Consider the following 20,940-nt stretch of genomic DNA (forward strand, 5'->3'; position numbering starts at 1 on the left):
TCTTCTGTTTCTATTCTGGGGTCTCTACAGAGACTCCTGAGGCATGCTGGGTAATCCACACTCTCCTATTTTAATCCAATCAGAGCCCAGGAAAGGCTCTGCATTAATCTGGATTATCAGACCGGTCCTTCCGGGCCTGGACCTGCTGGTTCTGTTTGTCTCTGCAGACCTGAGAGCCTCTAAGCCAATCAGAGCCCCTGTAGACCTGAGAGCCTCTAAGCCAATCAGAGCCCCTGCAGACCTGAGAACCTCTGAGCCAATCAGAGCCCCTGCAGACCTGAGAACCTCTGAGCCAATCAGAGACCCTGCAGACCTGAGGGACCTCTGAGCCAATCAGAGCCCTTAATCTCTGAACCAGGTGATTAACGCGTCGCCATGACGCCTGATTTGTCTGAGAGACGACCTGCAACGTGATTGGCTCCCTAAAGAGTTCAGAGCAAAAGATCTGAGTTCAAACTAGCAGCCACGTTTTAGTCCAGGTGTGTGTGTGTGTGTGTGTGTGTGTGTGTGTGTGTGTGTGTGTGTGTGTGTGTGTGTGTGTGTGTGTGTGTGTGTGTGTGTGTGTGTGTGTCTGTGTGTGTGTGTGTGTGTTTCTGTGTGTCTGTGTGTGTGCCTGTGTGTCTGTCGTCTGCTTGTGTGTGTATTCGGTGTGTGTGTGTCTGTGTGTCTCTGTTGTTGTGTGGTGTGTGTGTGTTGTGTGTGTTGTTATTCTGTGTGTGTTGTCTCTGTGTTGTGTGTGTGTGTGTGTGTATTGTGTGTCTGTGTGTATTCTGTGTGTGTGTTGTCTGTGTGTGTGTGTGTGTTTGTGTGTGTGTGTGTGTGTGGGTGTGTCTGTGTGTGTGTGTTGTGTGTGTTTCTGTGTTCTGTGTTGCTTGTGTGTGTGTGTGTTTGCCTGTGTTTCTGTCTGTCTGTGTGTGTGTTGTTGGTGTGTCTGTGTTGTGTGTCTCTGTGTGTTGGCGTGTGTGTGGTGTGTGTGTGTGTATTTTCTGTGTGTGTCTCTGTGTGTGTGTGTGTGTGTGTGTGTGTGTGTGTGTCTGTGTGTATTCTGTGTGTGTGTGTCTGTGTCTGTGTGTGTGTCTGTGTGTATTCTGTGTGTGTGTGTCTGTGTCTGTGCGTGTGTGTGTTGTGTGTGTGTTTCTCTGTGTCTGTGTGTGGTGTGTGTGTTTGTATTCTCTGTGTGTGTGCTGTGTATGTATTCTGTGTTTGCGTGTGTGTGTGTGTCTGCGTGTGTATCTCTGTGTGTGTGTGTATTCTGTGTGTGTGTGTGTGTGCGTGTGTATCTCTGTGTGTGTGTTTATTCTGTGTGTGTGTGTGTGTGTGTGTGTGTGTGTGTGTGTGTAAGAAGATTATCATGTCGAGCTAATTCCTCTCAGAGAGAAAACAACCTGAGACACTTTCCTTAAACATGAGGTCACTATTGGGGGTCAGTCTGTGTGATGTCAGCTTGTGTGATGTCAGCTTGTGTGATGTCAGCGTGTGTGATGTCAGTCTGTGTGTGTAGCAGCCTGTGTGTAGCAGCCTGTGTGATGTCAGCGTGTGTGTAGCAGCCTGTGTGTAGCAGCCTGTGTGTAGCAGCCTGTGTGATGTCAGCGTGTGTGTAGCAGTCTGTGTGTAGCAGCCTGTGTGATGTCAGCGTGTGTGATGTCAGTCTGTGTGTAGCAGCGTGTGTGTAGCAGTCTGTGTGTAGCAGCCTGTGTGATGTCAGCGTGTGTGATGTCATCCTGTGTGTAGCAGCCTCTGTGTAGCAGCCTGTGTGATGTCAGCGTGTGTGATGTCATTCTGTGTGTAGCAGTCTTTGTGTAGCAGTCTGTGTGTAGCAGCCTCTGTGTAGCAGCCTGTGTGATGTCAGCGTGTGTGATGTCAGTCTGTGTGTAGCAGCCTGTGTGATGTCAGCGTGTGTGATGTCAGTCTGTGTGTAGCAGCCTGTGTGTAGCAGCCTGTGTGTAGCAGCCTCAGTGCTGCAGGATTATTCATCTGATAATCTGATATAATCAGATTATCAGATCAGGGGGAGAGAAAGACAGCCTGTAATTACCAACTAACCAAACTAATTAACTCAACAATCTCCCAGAATTCTAAGTCATGCAAACAGATATATATATATATATATATATATATATATATAAATATATATATTGTATTTCCTCAAATAATAGCCAGGGCCTTTATTTACCTGAACAGCAGAAGGTACCAGGCTTTTATTAGAGGCAGGCTTTTATTTCTAACGCCATCTGTTTGATAAGCATAATTATTTTAAATAAACTGTTTTAAATGAAAAGCCACAGCGTTCCAGTGGACAGAGAACATTAATTTTTTCAGAAACATTTGCAAAAATATCACCATATACAAAAACAGCCAGAAGGGCGACAAAGCTATTTGGGTCAGAAATAATCAAACACCCCCATTGTGTCAGTTTGAACCCTGTAAATGTACCAGGTATTTATTTCAAATAGAGGTACTACAGTATTGCTGGTAGATTACAAAAACACAGTAGTTACACCAGTATCTGATTAACGTTACAGACGCTAGCTAGCTTTGTTTCTAGCTCCAGGCTAACTTGTTTCCTCCCACCTCCAGCTAGCTAGCTGTATATATACAGAGATAGTAGTATACAGCTGTTATACATCATATCATCATACAGAGATAGTAGTATACAGCTGTTATACATCATATCACATCCATACAGAGATAGTAGTATACAGCTGTTATACATCATATCATCATACAGAGATAGTAGTATACAGCTGTTATACATCATATAATAAAAAATATATAATATTATAAATTATATTTTATTAATAAAGAGATATTAATAATATTTTATATTATTAAAATTATATTATAAAGATATTAATATATATTTTTTTTATATTAATTTATAATATAAAGATAGTATTATAAATTTTTTAAAATTTAAAAAAATATATAAATAGATATATTTATATATTTTTTTTATTATATTTTTTTATAAATAAAAATAGTTTTATATATTTTTTTTTTATTATATAACACTCAAAAAGGGGTTGTTTAATATTATTTTTTTTATTATTTTCATAAAAAAAAATATATATAAAAGGTGTTTTATAATATTTTTAACAACAGAGATAGTAGTATACAGCTGAAATCAAGGTATCCAAATCAGTATCAGGCCATCTCTAATTACAAAAGAAGCTAAACAGAGATTTAAACTCAATTTATAACTACATTTAAAACACACTTTCCACATGCTTCAGTCTCTGATATTTGTAGTCTCTGATATTTCTCTGTTAACGTGTTAACTTGTGTTGTCCTCTCAGATCAAAATTAACTCTTTCAGACACAGTTTTTATGTTTTTGTTGCTTATTTCAACGTTTTGGGCATTTATTTCCCCATTAACACCTGTATATTCACCACTAGACATATTTATTTCCAGTAGGTTTACACTTATTGTTGGAATTCATGGTCAATAAACCTCATTTATATGAAATTTCTATTTTTTGTGTAAGAAAAAAGCAGAAATGGTGAATGATTTTGACTAATAGTTAAGATCTGAGGAATGACGGTAACGGATATATCAACATTTAGTCAGGATAATGCTATGAATAATGATAATGCTTTGTGAAGAGTGTCTTATGGAACCATCCATGTTATTTTGGGGCAATTTGGTTAAAAGAAACCCAAATTCATGATATAGAAACTTTGAAAACGGGTCAAATTTGATGAATGCATATGTTATAATGTGTCAGTTGTTGAGCCAAGTAAGCCTATAAGTCAAATAAAACACAAAGAAAAGACACAGTTTTCAACTAGTTTGTAGTGACGAACAAAGAAAACAGTTTGCCGGTCAAGCAAAAATGTTTCAGCACCACGGACAGTGACAGCTGTTCGATGGTGCTGAACAGGCCAAGAGCTCTCAATCAGTGCCACACTATATAACTGACATGGCACTATTATATATATATATATATATATATATATATATATATATATATATATATATATATATATATAGTCTCCCGGCTAATCCTGCCTTGTACTGACTGAAGTTAGAGAAACAGCTAGCTAGCACATGTAGTCCTTACCTAGCTACTGAGCATGTAGTCTTACCTAGATACTGAGCATGTAGTCCTTACCTAGCTACTGAGCATGTAGTCCTTACCTAGCTACTGAACATGTAGTCTTACCTAGCTACTGAGCATGTAGTCTTACCTATCTACTGAGCATGTAGTCTTACCTAGCTACTGAGCATGTAGTCTTACCTAGCTACTGAGCATGTAATCTTACCTAGCTACTGAGCATGTATTCCTTACCTAGCTACTGAGCATGTAGTCTTACCTAGCTACTGAGCATGTAGTCTTACCTAGCTACTGAGCATGTAGTCCTTACCTAGCTACTGAGCATGTAGTCCTTACCTAGCTACTGAGCATGTAGTCTTACCTAGCTACTGAGCATGTAGTCCTTACCTAGCTACTGAGCATGTAGTCCTTACCTAGCTACTGAGCATGTAGTCTTACCTAGCTACTGAGCATGTAGTCTTACCTAGATACTGAGCATGTAGTCTTACCTAGCTACTGAGCATGTAGTCCTTACCTAGCTACTGAGCATGTAGTCTTACCTAGCTACTGAGCATGTAGTCCTTATCTAGCCACTGAGCATGTAGTCTTACCTAGCTACTGAGCATGTGCGACTGACAACAAAGATGTTACAGCAGTGAGATGTCTCACTCTGTAGCTAAAACAGAGAGAAACTATCTCCGCTACTGATTGGATCATTACAGTAAAATAGAAGATCAAAGAGTCAGCATGAAGATCAGGGTGCTAACAATAAACTCAAGAAAAACGTAACAAAAAAGTGACACAAAAGACGACAAAAAGCGGTAGAACATGAGGAGGACAGATTTAAAAAGAAGTGACTTACTTAAGCCGACGTGAACGTTGTTCATGTGGATTTGGAAAAAATAACTGATAAATATTTAACTCTCCTGGTGTCCTCGGGTCAAATTTGATGATTATATGTTATAATGTGTCAGTTGTTGAGCCAAGTAAACCTATATGTCAAATAAAACACAAAGACACAGTTTTCAACGAATTTGTATTGACGAACAAAGAAAACAGTTTGCCAGTCAAGTGAAAATGTTTCAGCACCACGGACAGCGACAGCTGATGGACAGCGATGGTGCTGAACAGGCGAAGAGCTCTCAATATAATGTAATGTCTATAATGTGTACCATTTGAAAAGAAATTCGAAATGGTTTTAAAACAGTTTCCTGACCAAATGTTGACACATACCAGTCTGTGATCTGCTGATGATAAATACCATATTTCCTCAAATAAAAGCCGGGGCTTTTATTTACCTGAACAGCAGAAGGTACCAGGCTTTTATTTCTAATTCCATCTGTTTGATAAGTATAATTATTTTAAATAAACAGTTTTAAATGAAAAGCCACAGCGTTCCAGTGGAGATAATTTATTTTTTAAGAAAACTTTGCAAAAATATCACCATATACAACAACAGCCAGAAGGGCGACAAAGCAATTTGGGTCAGAATTAATCAGACACCACCGTTGTGTCAGTTTAAACCTTGTAAATGTACGGGGTATTTATTTAAAATACAGGTACTACGTATTGCTGGTATATTACAAAAATACAGTAGTTACACCAGTATCTGATTAACATTACAGACGGTAACTAGCTAGCTAGCTTTGTTTCTAGCTCCAGGCTAACGTGTTTCCTCCCACCTCTAGCTAGCTAGCCGTGCTCTGCTTTTGTTGGCTAATCTCATCAGCTCATCCTTCGGTTTCTTCCAGTATCGGATTCTCCTGGGGTCAATGTCGAAAACGTCTCACAGCTTTTTCACCCGAGTGTTCCTCCGCATACTTTAAAACTCTTTTTGTTTTGTTGTTGAAAAGTCCGTCACTAGCACCAGAGCCCGTCATTCTCTGCTAAATGAGACCCGTGTTACATCCCATCTATTGGCATCTGTACGTTACTACACTAGTTTAAAAAAAAACAAAAAGAAAAAAACGGTATAAAAAAAAAAACCCAAAAAAAAAAAAACACCGTAGGACAATAATTCAGAAAAGCAAAGTTTGGAAAAAAGCATGAATATATTGTTGAATCTGTTAAATTAAATTGGTAGACATGTACATTACAATGAACTTGAATTTTATTTTGACTTAATATTATATGAAAGGCATTTAGGAGATTATCCACATTATTTTTTCCCCTGCCTTAATTTGTCCGTGTTGATCATATATATATATATATATACCGTATATTAAATAAATAATCTCATAGAAACACCTGTTTTTAACCAGAATCCTTTGTTTATAGCATTGTATCATGTATGTCAGGTTGGACCCCACATCCTCCGCATCATCACTCGCCACTTTGAATGCCTGCCTGCAGGAGATAAGGGCATGGATGCCTGACAACTTCCTTCAGTTAAACAGCTCTAAAACTGAAGGTCTCCTCATTGGGACCCCACACCAATTCCGATCCTCCCCCTGACCGTTTACTCATTTGCTGGCCATGACATTCCTCTTACATCCTATAACGAATCTGGGGGTTCGATTTGACCCCCACCTATCATTTAACACCCACATCCAACTTATCTGTAAGACTGCATTCTTTCACCTCCGGAATATCTCCAAACTCCGCCCCTTCCTCTCTCTTTCTGATGCAGAGAAGCTGGTCCATGCCCTTGTCTCCTCCAGGCTCGACTACTGCAATGCCCTCCTCATCGGGATCCCTGGCAAGAGCCTGCAGAGACTGCACTACATTCAGAATTGCGCAGCCAGGGTCCTGATGAGGGTGCGCAAATTCGAGCACATCACACCCATCCTCCATAAACTCCACTGGCTTCCTGTTAGGCTCGGGATTGAGTATAAGATCTGTCTCCTGAACCTATCAGTGTGTCTACGGCGGCACCATTGTACCTTACAGAACTCATCAATGGGCATAACCCAACCCGACATCTCCGTTCCTCTGACAGCCACAAACTCCAGGTCCCCAAGTCTAAACTCTGCACTATGGGAGATAGGGCCTTCCAGGCGGCTGCGCCTCGACTGTGGAATGCCCTCCCAAACAACCTGAGGGCACCACAGTCTATAGGTTTTTAAAAATAAATTAAAGACCTAGTTATTTTGTATTGCATTTTCTTAATATAATCTTTGTTTTCTTGCTGTTTTGAACTGTTTTAATGTTTACTGTTTTTATCTGTGCACCTGTAGCACTTTGAGATGTGTTCTTCATGTGTAAAGTGCAATACAAATAAAACTTATTGTATCAATAAAATATATTTACTTTATATATGTAGAAAAATAAAACAAATAGAGAGTACTCCATGAATGCCCCCAATCCTGGAGTTCACTGACTTTAAATGTTAAACAGAGAGACCACAAACACATCACAGTAACTTTATGCTTTTATTGTGAAAGACCACAAACACATCACAGTAACTTGATGATTTTATTGTGAAAAGAGACAGAAATCCAAACTAAACATCCTGTACAGACTCAACTGATCAGCAGTGAGAAACAGGAGGAGAGAGAGAGAGAGAGTGAGTGAGTGAGTGAGTGAGTGAGTGAGTGAGTGTGATATTCTGTGTGTGTGTGTGTGTGTGTGTGTGTAGGACGGAGGAGACTATGTGTGTCTGTGTGTGATATTCTGTGTGTGTCTATGTGTGTGTGTCTGTGTCTGTCTGTGTGTGATATTCTGTGTGTGTAGGACGGAGGAGACTATGTGTGTGTGTGTATTCTGTGTGTGTGTGTGTGTGTGTGTGTGTGTAGGACGGAGGAGACTCTCCGTCCTACACAGGACACAGAGACACTGAGGAACCACGAGACCAAACCCCAAACCCAGGATAGAGCATTTGAGTGAATTTGGTGTTGAAGGTGTGGAGGTGGATCAGTGAGTCAGAGGAGACTCTGTAGAAGGACAGAGAGCCAGCAGGACAGTCCACATACACTGCTACTCTACCAGAGACAGAGGAGGAGAAGATGGGTGTTCTGATGTTATTGTGACAGACAGAGTAACCATCATCAGAGCAGCTCAGACTCCACGATTGATCATTACATCCAAACACACATTCATCATTGTGTCCTCTCCTGCTGATTCCTCTGTAACTCACTGATATATTAACATCTCCTCTCGTCTCTACCTCCCAGTAACAGCGACCAGTCAGACCATCTCTGCACAGCAGCTGAGACCACCAGTGGTCAAACCTCTCTGGATGATCAGGATATGGCTGATCCTCCATCACTAATGTCACCTTCCTGTTGTTGTCAGACAGTTTGAGTTTTCTGTTCACTGTGTTTGTTTCCAGTGTGAGTTCAAAGGAATCTGACGGAGAGAAGGAGACACAACACAGCTGCAGTTATTAACCAATCAGCACTCTGATGATGACATCAGAGGGTTGGATGAGTGATGTCACAGTTTGATGAATGAAATTAAAAACAGACTTACACTTCCTCAGACCTGGTGTCAACCATCTGACTCCAGCAGGCTCCACCCTGAAAGGAGGAGGAGGGGGGCATTACATCACTCTCTCACACACAGCTTCATCTGATCTAATGTAGGGCTGGAATTTACTCATTTATATTCATATTTGGGCTGTCAATCAATTACAATCTTTAATTTAGTTTAATTAGAGAGGGAGGTAGAGGGGGAGACGGAGGAAGGGAGATGGAGAGAGGGGGAGAGAGGGAGAGAGAGAGAGAGAGAGAGAGAGAGAGAGATTTTTCATTTTTACAAAACCTTTATTTTCAGAAAGATGTTTCTTTCTCTACCAGAACATCATATTGTTTTTAGAAGCACAAAAACAAATTAAAACCACATGTAATAAATAATCTCATAAAAACACAGAATGAAAGATGAGCTCATCGTCCTTCACAGAACTGTGGTGAAGCACCACTGGTCTAAAAACTGCTGCATGTCCTTCATCAGAGAGAGAGAGAGAGAGAGAGAGAGAGAGAGAGAGAGAAAAAAAGAGAAAAAGAAAAAAAGAGAGAGAGAGAGAGACCACTGGTCTAAGAACTGCTGCATGTCCTTCAGAGAGTGGAACCTAAAATCCACTCTCACTCGGGCCTTCACCAGAGACACGTACTGCTTTGTCAGCTCTAGTCCACACACGTTTTCTATCTGGTTTTTCCAACTTTTATAAATTGACAGTCTTTCCTGACCCACAATAAAATTCAACATTTGCCACTTATTCGCAATTTTCTTTCTGTAGCCAGCACCAAAAATAAAAGCAGTCGCACTAAAAACCTCTCCACAATCTAAAAACAGTTTTTAAAATGTTAAAAAGAGGTTTCAGCCTGTAACAGTCCAGATAGCAGTGGGTGATGGTCTCAGGGTGGAGACAGAAAGGACACGTGGAGGACATGGTGGGATTAATCTTGGACAGAAACACATTCACGGCCAGAGCCCCGTGGAGGATCCTCCACTGCAGGTCTCCAGACCTCTTCTTCAGGGGAGGCTTATACAAGACTCTCCACACTGGTTTCCTGTCTTTCAGCAGTCTGTCCTTCCACACCATGTCCTTCCTCTCACTCAGCTTCTTATGGTGGGTGGCCAGAACACAGTTCCTATACAGACCTTTCCCAATCTGCATATGGAAATCAGCACCACGTGGTGTATGTTGTGCTGGTGAGTCAGTGTTATTAATTAAAAAACCAAGGTCTGGAAAGGGGTCTCCAGGAACGGGAATTTCTGTCCCATTAAAATAGTTACGCAGCATCTCTGTCTCTCCACTGTCCAGTCTGTTAAACCACTCGTTCAGAATGGTTCTGGTGTGGCGGGCCGACCTCAGGCCCAGCAGAGAGGCCACTGCCTCTGTGTTCAGGAACCCAGGACCCACAGCCTCCACGATTCCCTTCAACGCGGTCACTCCAGCCCTCATCAGCGTCTCCGTGAGTCCAGGTCTGCTGCCATCCTTGAGATCCTGCCGGGCCCCCCACATCAGAGGCTCCAGGAGCCAGAACAGAGATGCTGCAGGTTCCAGTCTGGTCCATTTAAAACGTGTCCATGCTTTAAAAAGTCCTTGGTAAAAAGAAGGCAAGTTACACAACGAGATAAAACCACAGTCTGCTAAAAACAACGAGGCATCAAGACCCAGACCTGCAACCCCCCTTAAAATGGTGCTGGCTACGGGCCTCCAGACGACGTCATCATTTTCATATAAAAACCTCTGTATAAACTGTAATCTAAAAGCAGCTTTCCGGCTCTCCAAGTCCACCAAACCCTGCCATCCCTCCTCTTTTGGCAGATATAAAAACACATTTGGGAACCCAATGCATCATGTCCCAAAAAAAAAAAAAAAAAAACTTTAAAATGATAGACTGTATTGTTTTTAAAAGACCAGCTGGGGGCTCCATACATTTTAACTTGTGCCAGAGGCTGGATGCCACCAAGTTATTTATGATTAGCACCCTGCCTCTGTACGACATGTGGGGAAGCAGCCACCTCCATTTTCCCAACGTCCCCTCCACCTTTTCAATGACTCCTTCCCAGTTCCTATCAGCGGTTCTCTGGTCCCCCAGATAAACCCCGAGGTACTTTAACCCCCCCCCCCCTCTTCCAGGTCAACCCACCAGGAAGCAGAGGGAGGCCTCCAGCCCAGCTCCCCACTGCCAGGGCCTCACTTTTGGCCCAGTTGACCTTGGCAGCAGAAATTTCCTGAAACGTCTGAACAATACGTCTTAAAATATCTACATCTTGTTGGTTTTTAGTAAAACTATGTCGTCGTCTGCGTAGGCCGATACAGTAAAATGTGTAGTAAAACCAGGTAAAAAACAGGCCAGTAATGCCAGAGCGGACATTATGCAGCATGGGTTCTATGGATAAGAACATCCCAGACATTGATCAGCCTTGTCTTATCCCCCTGTTTACTTTGAAAGGTTTACACAAACCACCATTAATCTTCAGCACACTCTCAATGTTCTCGTACATTACCTTTATCTTGGCAATGAAACCAGGGCTGAGGCCGAACCTCTCCAGAACTTTCCACAGGTAATGGTGCTCAACCCGGTCAAACGCCTTTTCCTGGTCCAAAGAAACCAGACCAGTATCTACACCCAGTGAACCAGAGACTGCCAAAATATCCCAAATCAATGACACATTGTCAACAATGGACCTGCTGGGCACACAGTATGTTTCGGTCTTGTGGATGACCCGGTCCAACACCAGCTTCAGCCTGGATGCCAGGACTTTGGACAGCATCTTGTAATCTGCACACAGCAGAGATGTCCTGTAGTCCCCTTTCTTCGGGAGGAGGGTCAGCACAGCCCTCCTACAACTCTGTGGAAGGGAACAACCATCAAAACTTTCCATAAAAACATCTAAAATGTCAGTTTTCATTACGTCCCAGAAAGTTTTATAAAACTCTGGAGGGAGACCATCAATCCCAGGCGGCCTTTCCCCCCTGCATGCTTTTTAGAGCTCTAAAAACCTCTTCCTCCGTCAGGGGCCCCTCCAGCTCCTCATTGTCATCCCCAGAAACAGTGGGCAGGTCCCTGCAGAACCTGGTGAAAGCCTCGTTGTCCTCACTGTACTCTGTGCTGTAGAGGTCAGAGTAGAAGTCCACAGCTCTCTGTCGGATCTGTGAAGCTGTTTTTAATGGCTGTCCTCCTGCTGATCTCAGAGCATGAATCATCCGGCTCTGTCCATTATTCTTCTCCAAACTAAAGAAGAACTTAGTTGGAGAGTCCATTAAAGCAGCAGTCAGAAAACAGGACCGGATCAGTGCTTCCTGTGCTCTCATGCCCAGGAGGTCTGCCAAGATGGCTTTTTTAGACTTGAGGTCTTCAAAAAAGCCTTGATTTCCTGTGGACTCTGTAGAACTCTGCATGTCCACTATAGATATCTCCAGATCGTTCATAGACTTGGCAATGTCTCGAGAAACATTGAGAGTGTACTGCTGACAAAGCTACCTGATTTCAACCTTACCAATGTCCCACCACTGCCTCAACGAACTAAAATCTCTCCTTCTGTCCCTAAAACCTTTCCAAAAAAAAATAAAACAATCCCAAAAATGTGCATCTAAAAGCAAAGCCGTGTTAAAATGCCAATATGCTGATCTAGGTTTTATATTGGAAATGTAAACATCACAATACACATATGAATGATCAGAAAATCCGACAGGCAATATACTACACCCTTTAAAAACATTAAACTGGAGCTTAAAACAATAAAACCTGTCTAGTCTAGCCATAGTCAACCGGTTGTCTCTGCTGTGGACCCATGTGTACTGTCTCTGCTGTGCATGGCGGTCTCTCCATACGTCTGAGAGACTATGTGTCTCCATCAGCTTCTGCATGGCTCTTTTTGAGGCAGCATGTGGTTCGGTATGGTTCTGGTCTAAAAAATCATCATGTGTACAGTTAAAAAAATAAAAACTCCTCTGGTTCACACTCACTTAAAACCGTACTGAGCTCATCTAAAAAAAGAACTCTATCAGGTCCTGAGTTTGGAGCGTATACATTTATAAAAACCAGATTAAAAACTTCATACTTGGCTCTGACTACTAAAAGTCGGCCCTTTATTCTTTCATCTACAGTGTGGGACTTTGGTAGAAAGTTTCTTGCAAACAGGATTGCTACTCCTCCGCTGATGCTGCTAAGATGACTTAGCACCACCTCCCCATCCCATTCCCTCCTCCAGTCTGTCTCATTTAAAGTGTCGCTGTGAGTTTCTTGCAACATTGTAATATTAACTCCTTTAAGTTTTAAAAACTCAAAAAAGGCAAGCCCTCTTCTTCACATCTCTCCCACCATTTATATTAAGAGTAGATATTTTTAAATTACTCATCAGGTCAGATGTGAGGAGAGGCACACAAAAAAAAAAAAAGACAAATTAAGACCGACAGCAAAACAGACGGACCTAGATTCCCTCACTGTCTCCATCATTTAAAAGCTCTAATTTGATCCTCTGAACAAGTTTCTTTAAACGGAAAAACTCTGGTAGAGTGAAGCCTCTCTCACCTCTAAGATGCATCTGATCTCGTATTGAGATCAATAAAATGCTTTTGTTCTCAAAATAGTCTTCAAGGTTTATGTTTTTGCTATTTTTTGTTTTCTGGAGGAACTGTCTTATTAGTTGTACCTGGTACAGTTCTCCCTGTTCTGATCCAACAGAGACCTGGGAGTCAGTAAGAGGCTGACTGAGTACAGTACAGTCATCTTCCTCCATTTCTATCTCCTCTTGCCCTTCCTCCTCCACCTCTTCTTCCTCCTCCTCTCTCACTGCCACTTTTTTGGCCTGAGAACCCCTAATCCTGTCCTTTTCTTTTCCTTGCAGACAATTTTTTAACTTTGCCACTTTCACTCAACACAACCTCATCACTCCTGATAGGTGAAATAATCAAGCCTGTATGTACTTAAATGTATTTTCATATTTCATATATTCTATAATGTGTTACATTGAGACCATATATAGTTGAATCTCTCAAAGGTGAACTCTTGGTCACAGTGATACAAAGAGGCCTATGTGTGCGATGGTGGGATCTGGTTCAGATGTTTAAGTTGAGAATAATGAGTTAGAGGCCTTGATTAAGTAGCTGTCCAGAGTGTTATATAGTCTGAGAGCCTATAGCTGAATAACAATGAATGGAATGTTAACATATGTCCTTTGGAGGGGGCCTACAGTATACGTGAGTCTATCCAGGCAGGGGACCCTTACAGTGTTAGGATGAGATCATGAAGAAGGGTTTTCCTGGTGGGCGGCCCCAGAAAGTATAAAATGTATGTTCAATCCTATGATCGACAGATACTTTGGGTACATTCAACTTGTGTGTGTACACATGGTTCTCTCCTTTGTTCAATATTGAATAAAGCTGCATATAATCTGAAATCATCTGAGTCGTCATCTGTGAGCATCTCCATCATCATTTCCAGAGAGTTCCATCTCTCAACTCCTCTCTTGGTCAGCTGCTGCAACTGCAGGGACAGTCAGCTCAGCTTCAGCTGATTCATCCATCTCACCTGTCTGTTCCCTACACACACCCTCACCTGTCTGTTCCCTACACACACCCTCACCCGATTTTTTTTCTTCACCCACAACACTTTCCCCTGCCACACACACACTTCCGTCACCCTCCCACTTCATTCACACAAACACCCGGTGTATTTACAATACTGACTCTGTGCGTCTGGTCGGACACGGCATCACCACACCGCTGTGCAGCATGCGGAGCGGGCATCGGCCGCTCGGACGCGGCAGCCGGCCCTGAGGCAGCAGCCCCCTCCAGTACCCCCCGGGGGAGTGGGGGGCGGCCCCGCCCCAGCACCAGCCTCCTCTCCCGGACCGGGGGGGATTCGGATCACCTCGTCTCGGGGAGGCCCTCACCATGTGTCCCAACTCTCCACAACCAAAACATTTCATCCCTGATGACGTTGCAAAGATCACATATTCATAATCATCTACTTTAACATGGAACCAGAGGTTTAACTCCTCGTCCCGATGGTTCAGTATCATATACAGCTGTCTACGGTGAGACACCACGTGCTTCAGCAACGGAGATTTACATCCAGACAGGATCTTTTTAACGGGGGAGACTATCTTCCCGTGTCTGGACAACTCTCTGCTGAGGAAGCCATCAGAGATGAACGGTGGGACGTTTGACAGGACTACCTTGGTGGCTGGTTGAGTGAACGGTAGTACCTGAACAAACATTTCACACACGGTGATGCCCGCCTCGATAACTTGGTTCACTTTCTCCTCCCGGTCCAGGAAGATGACCACGGCGCCGTTCATCCGAGCGGCCGACATAATACTACCGTGCTCGACCTTCTCCCCCACAGCTAAACTAATGTCCTCCACGCTGCATGGGAAACTAGGACAGATCTTAATGTCATGTTTCCTGGTGAGCGTGGAGAACCCCTCTCCATTCACCATGGCGGCTGCACACGCTGACCGGCTAGACGCCGGCAGTAGACAAAACCACCCAAATAATCCCAAACTAACCACCAAAACGTACTACAAATTAAGATAAAGTATAAGTATATATAAATATAATAAGGCAAGACAAGTGAGGACAAAGACAAGCTAACTCTGCTAACAACAGCTAACTCTGCTAACAACAGCTAACTCTGCTAACAACCACTAAGGACAGAGAAGAGGACCAAGAAGGCTATGCTACACTAAGCTAAGGACCAATAGGCTCCAAACAAAAAGGAAAAACCCACCAAAAGTTTAATTTGTAATTTCTACTTCAAGGTCAAGGCTAGCCAGTGCTAACTTAACATAGCATGCTAAGTAGCAGCAGAGCGTCAGTTAGGAACTGAAATAATGTTGGGATATATACCACACAGGAGGAATTAGTAACCTACTACTGTACACAGACAGTACCAATGCATTGCATAAAGCTATCTGTGCCCACTATGACCATCACAAGAAGAGAGGCATATGCAGTGGGAGACAGATAGTCATTGAACATGAAGACAAGGACAGCCCACCTCTCACTGTCAATGTCCACCACAATAGGACCATCATGTTCCAAGGCAATGAGGCCAGTTTCAGCTCTGTCCAAGAGAACTTCAACACCATAAAAGCTCTGGCAGAGACTAAGAAACAGAGAAAGGAGAAGATCAGCAGTGAGGAGAAGAGCATCATAAACCCAACAGAGCAGCCACCAGGAGAAGAGCTGGAAGAGGAACAGCCTTTAGGAGGCCGTCCAGGGCACATCAGTCAACTGGACAGCAGAGTGTCCCAGATGAGAGAGAGTCTGTCTCTGCAAGAAGTAGAGCTGGTGGAACTGAAGGAGCTACTGCTTTCCAAACAGACATCCACTGAATCCACACAGCAGCTAAGGGACCAGCTCAGACAGGTGTGGAACGAGATGAAGGCCTCCATACAGGAGGAGAGGTCCAGGAGCTGCAGCAGGACAGAGAAGCTCTGAGAACACTGCTGTAAGAGAGGAGCTGCAGCAAGACAATCAAATGTATTTAGCACTTTAAAAGAAACCAACGTTTCACAAGGTGCTGTACAGAATAAAGTAGAAATAATTTAAAACATTTACAACATCTAACATTTAAAACATGACACAGTATCACAGTAAAAATATTTGCACAAAATTATCAGCCTCTGCTGGAAAATGCCAGGGAAAAAAGGTGGGTTTTAAGAAGAGATCTAAAAGTAGACAGTGAAGAAGCCGGTCTAATAGGCAGAGGTAGCTCAATCCATATTTTTGGAGCTGCCACAGCAAAAGCACGATCCCCTTTAAGTTTCCGCTTTGTTTTAGGAACACTCAGGCGCAGTTGATCAGCTGACCTGAGTGAGCAGGTCGGAGTGTAGGGGTGAAGCAACTCGGACAGGTAGGATGGGGCAAGACCATTTAAGGATTTAAAACACAAGTAAATACATCTTTAAATGGATCCTAAATTATACAGGCAGCCAGTGGAGTGAAGCTAAAACGGGGGTAATGTGCTCATATTTACGTGCTCCGGTTCTTAATTGAAGTGGCACTGATGCCTACATATAGGGAGTTACAGTAATCCAACCTAGTGGTCACAAAGGCGTGTATTACTATCTCAAAGTGCTGCCTCGTACGAATCTGCTTTATTTTGGCTAACTTCCGTAATTGGAAAAAGCCTGCTTTAACCACTGCCCCAATCTGTTTGTCAAGCTTAATATCAGTCAATTTTAACCCCTAAATTGGTAACGGTTGGCTTGACATATTGAGCCAAGGGAACCAGATCGACAAAAGGGGTCCCAGTATGGACACAAAAAACCCATCACTTCCGTTTTTGTTTCATTAAAACTTAATGTTAGAAGCCATCCAGGCCTTTATGTCATCCAGGCATTTGAGCAGTGGTCTTAGAGACTTAAACTCTTAAAATTTCCAGGGAACACACCAGAGGAAAGGCTACTATTAACAAATGCAAGAACAGATGGACTTATAGTAGGGAAAACATCCTTAAAAATTCGAGGAGGGACAATGTCACTTGGAGAACCTGAAGGCTTCATGTGGCCAACAATCTTCTGTAGTGCAAACTGAGTAACAGGTTCACACTTTCCAAAGACAGCAGAACACACAACAGAAATGGAATAATCATAAGTAGAAGGTGTCATTTTAGCCCTAATAGATGTGACCTCAGTTAAAAAATGAAGAAATTGTTCACACACAGCATGAGAGGCTTCAACACAGGCAATTTGCTGGAAATTAAGAACAGAGCCAATAGTTTTGAACAACATACGAGGGTTGCTAGAGTTAGACAGAATAATTTCAGACAGATATTTCCTTTTTGCTTCTTTCAAAATTGTCTGATAATGACGCCAGCAATCTCGTACTATTTGAAATGACACATGCAGTTTGTCCTCCTTCCATTTGCGCTCAGCTTTACGGCACTCACGTCTTACAGCACGAACTGTCATTTAGCCAGGGCTCCGCTTGTTCTTTAGGGTGCCTACTCTTCAATGGAGCTACCCTGTCTATAACCAATTGAGAAGTGGAGTTAAGCCATAAGCTGAGCTCTTCTGGATCATCACAAACAGAGGCACTATTCTGACTGAAGACAGATGAGAACTGAGCAGCAGTGGAAGGGTTAATTATCCGACAGCGCCTAGCAGCAGCCCGAGGTTTAAGTGTATTACAAGCAAGAACAGACTCAAATAATACAGGAATGTGGTCAGAGAACACTGCATCGCAGATCTCTAAGTTCATCTTACATCTTACTATTCTGACTTTGAGTGATCTCTCCTCACAATAAACAATCTTTGTTGTCCCTCGGATGACGTATTAACGGCCTTATATGGGCCTAATGTGTGACGGACCTGCCTTCCATTGGCTTATAAGACAAAAACAAGCTTCTACCAAAGCATCATGGGAAACAAAATGGATGGTTAGCATCAGAACTAGCAGCAATCGGCAGCCAAAAATTCATAAATTATGGACATAAAGTGGATCAATCTTGGATGTAAGAGTTTGGATTTATTTCTCAAAGACCCCGAAAAAAAGCACAAGTTCCAGGCGGGATAGAAAACCTCCTGTAGGGGCTACAAAGACACCCCCGTGATGGCCAGAGTGTTAGCTTTTAGCTGGAAAAGACGGTAAGTCTCTAGCTCTTATTGCTGTAAAATTAAAAAAAATATGAAAACGGAGATGCCGTTTTGCGCTATTTTTTGTCATATAAGACAAGCTCGGGCAGATAGGGAGTTATCATTTTAGTTCCTGGAGATGTTCTCCTTTAAAACTTCCTACATAAATATCTCCTTTTTGTTCATCAGTGTTTGTACCTGAGAGTGTCCAGTCTCCAGAAAGGATTCTTAAATCCTGCTGACAGTAGTGTCACTCCTGAGTCTCCTGGATGATTGTAGCTCAGGTCCAGCTCTCTCAGATGGGAGGGGTTGGAGCTCAGAGCTGTGACCAGAGAAGAACAGCCTTCCTCTGAGATCAGACAACCTGACAGACTGCAAACACACAGAACAACATACAGGAACCCTGTCAACATGTGGAGCCATGTGTTTCTTTTATGTTTGTTGTCCAGGTAAATTTTGGTCCAGATTTATAATAAACCTTTTAAATAATCTGTTCTATTTAATAATTTAACAATAAAAATAAACAATGAAAAATCCTCATGGAAAGTAAAAATAATTAATAGAAATTAATTATATAATTAATAACTACTGCCGAAGTTGATCGTATCAGCAGACACAAAGCTACATGTTAGCTGTTTATCAACTAAAGTTAAGAATTTAAATGGTCATTTGAATAGGTTAATGAATCCTGACCTGAGAGTCTCCAGTGTGCAGTGTGGACTCTTCAGTCCAATAGAGATCAGCTTCCCTCCTGAATCCTTCAGGTTGTTGTTACTCAGGTCCAGCTCTCTCAGACTAGAGGACTGGGAGCTGAGAACTGAGGACAGCGCTTCACAGCTTCTCTCCGACAGATTACAGCCACTCAGTCTGGAGAGATGACAGGAAGGAAACAAGTTATTTATTTTTCTCTCCTGTTGAAAGATAGAGTATTTTATTATTAATAAATCCCACTTACAGAGCTTTCTTGGAGGCTTTGACCACTGGCAGCAGCCTCAGAAGAGCCTTCTCTGAAGCAGAGTATTTCTTCAAGTCAAACACATCCAGATCTTCGTCTGATGACAGCAAGATGAAGACCAGAGCTGACCACTGAGCAGGAGACAGTTTACCTGTGGAGAGACTTCCTGAACTCAGGTACTGTTGGATCTCCTTCACTAGAGAACGATCATTCAGTTCATTCAGACAGTGGAACAGATTGATGCTTCTCTCTGCAGACAGATTCTTACTGATCTTCTTCTTGATGTACTGGACTGTTTCCTGATTGGTCTGTGAGCTACTTCCTGTCTGTGTCATCAGGCCTCGTAGGAGATTTTGATTGGTCTGCAGTGAAAGACCCAGGAGGAAGCGGAGGAACAAGTCCAGGTGTCCATTTGGACTCTGTAAGGCCTCGTCTACAGCACTCTGGTGGAGAGGTTTTAGTTTTTCTCTGAAGACTTTAGGCAGCCATGATGAGGTTTCTTTTCCTGACAGCAGGTTGACTCCAGAATTGATGAATGTCAGATGGACATGAAGAGCAGCCAGAAACTCCTGAACACTCAGATGGACGAAGCTGAACACCTTGTCCTGGTACAGTCCTCTCTCCACTTTGAAGATCTGTGTGAACACTCCTGAGTACACCGAGGCTGCTCTGATATCGATGCCACACTCTGTCAGGTCTGATTCATAGAAGATCAGGTTGCCTTTCTGCAGCTGCTCAAAAGCCAGTTTTCCCAGAGACTCCATCATCTTCCTGGTGTCTGGACTCCAGTGTGGATCTGCCTCAGCTCCTCCATCATACTTGACTTTCTTCACTTTGGACTGAACCACCAGAAAGTGGATGTACATCTCAGTCAGGGACTTGGGCAGCTCTCTTCGATCTATAGACTTCAACATGTCCTCCAGAACTGTAGCAGTGATCCAGCAGAAGACTGGGATGTGGCACATGATGTGGAGGCTTCGGGATGTCTTGATGTGGGAGATGATTCTGCTGGCCTGCTCCTCATCTCTGAATCTCTTCCTGAAGTACTCCTCCTTCTGTGGGTCAGTGAACCCTCTGACCTCTGTCACCATGTCAACACAATCAGAAGGTATCTGATTGGCTGCTGCAGGTCGTGTGGTTATCCAGAGGCGAGCAGAGGTTAGCAGATTCCCCTTGATGAGGTTTGTCAGCAGCACACCCACTGAGGTGGACTCTGTAACATCAGTCAGGATCTCAGTGTTGTGGAAGTCCAGAGGTAGTCGACACTCATCCAGACCATCAAAGATGAAGACAACCGGGAACTCTTCAAACCTGCAGATTCCTGCTTCTTTGGTTTCACTAAAGAAGTAATCAACAAGTTCCACCAAGCTGTACTTTCTCTCTTTCAGCACATTCAGCTCTCTGAAGGTGAATGGAAATGTGAACTGGATGTCCTCGTTGGCTTTGCCTTCAGCCCAGTCCAGAGTGAACTTCTGTGTTAAGACTGTTTTCCCGATGCCAGCCACTCCCTTCGTCATCACTGTTCTGATTGGTTCATCTCTTCCAGGTGGGGCTTTAAAGATGTCTTCTCGTCTGATTGTTGTTTCTGGTCTGTCTCGTTTCCTGGATGCTGTTTCAATCTGTCTGACCTCATGTTCATCATTGACTTTTGCAGTTTCTCCCTCTATGATGTAGATGTCTGTGAACATCTGATTCAGATAAGTTGGGTTTCCTGCTTTAGCAATCCCCTCAAACATACACTGGAACTTCCCGTTTAGGTGAGATTTGAGTTTACGCTTACAAACTCCTGCTGGACTTCCTTCCTGAATGAAAAATTATATGAATGACACAATCAAACTGAAATCATGGAAGCACACATCAGATTCTTGTTGGACAGCCTGACAACCCACTGGTCTGAAAAGTGCAGCATGGAGATGATTGTGAACAGAATAGATCATGTACAGACCATAAATATAGAGTCCTGGTATGTTTGA

At 42.8% G+C, this 20,940-nt stretch overlaps 1 protein-coding gene across 1 annotated transcript; it reads right to left on the reverse strand.

Moving 5' to 3' along the window:
* Window positions 1-7,745: 7,745 nt before the first annotated feature.
* LOC120570998 (protein NLRC3-like) lies at window positions 7,746-20,937 on the reverse strand. The gene is made up of 5 exons (XM_039819682.1): window positions 20,913-20,937; window positions 18,967-20,769; window positions 18,211-18,332; window positions 8,446-8,492; window positions 7,746-8,322 (listed from the first exon to the last, which is right to left on the reverse strand). Exons 1-5 carry the CDS (start codon window positions 20,913-20,915, stop codon window positions 7,790-7,792), a joined length of 2,508 nt encoding a protein of 835 aa, XP_039675616.1. The 5' UTR covers window positions 20,916-20,937; the 3' UTR covers window positions 7,746-7,789.
* Window positions 20,938-20,940: the final 3 nt, after the last annotated feature.

Source organism: Perca fluviatilis, chromosome 13 (assembly GCF_010015445.1).
Source record: "Perca fluviatilis chromosome 13, GENO_Pfluv_1.0, whole genome shotgun sequence".
Lineage (NCBI taxonomy): Eukaryota > Metazoa > Chordata > Actinopteri > Perciformes > Percidae > Perca > Perca fluviatilis.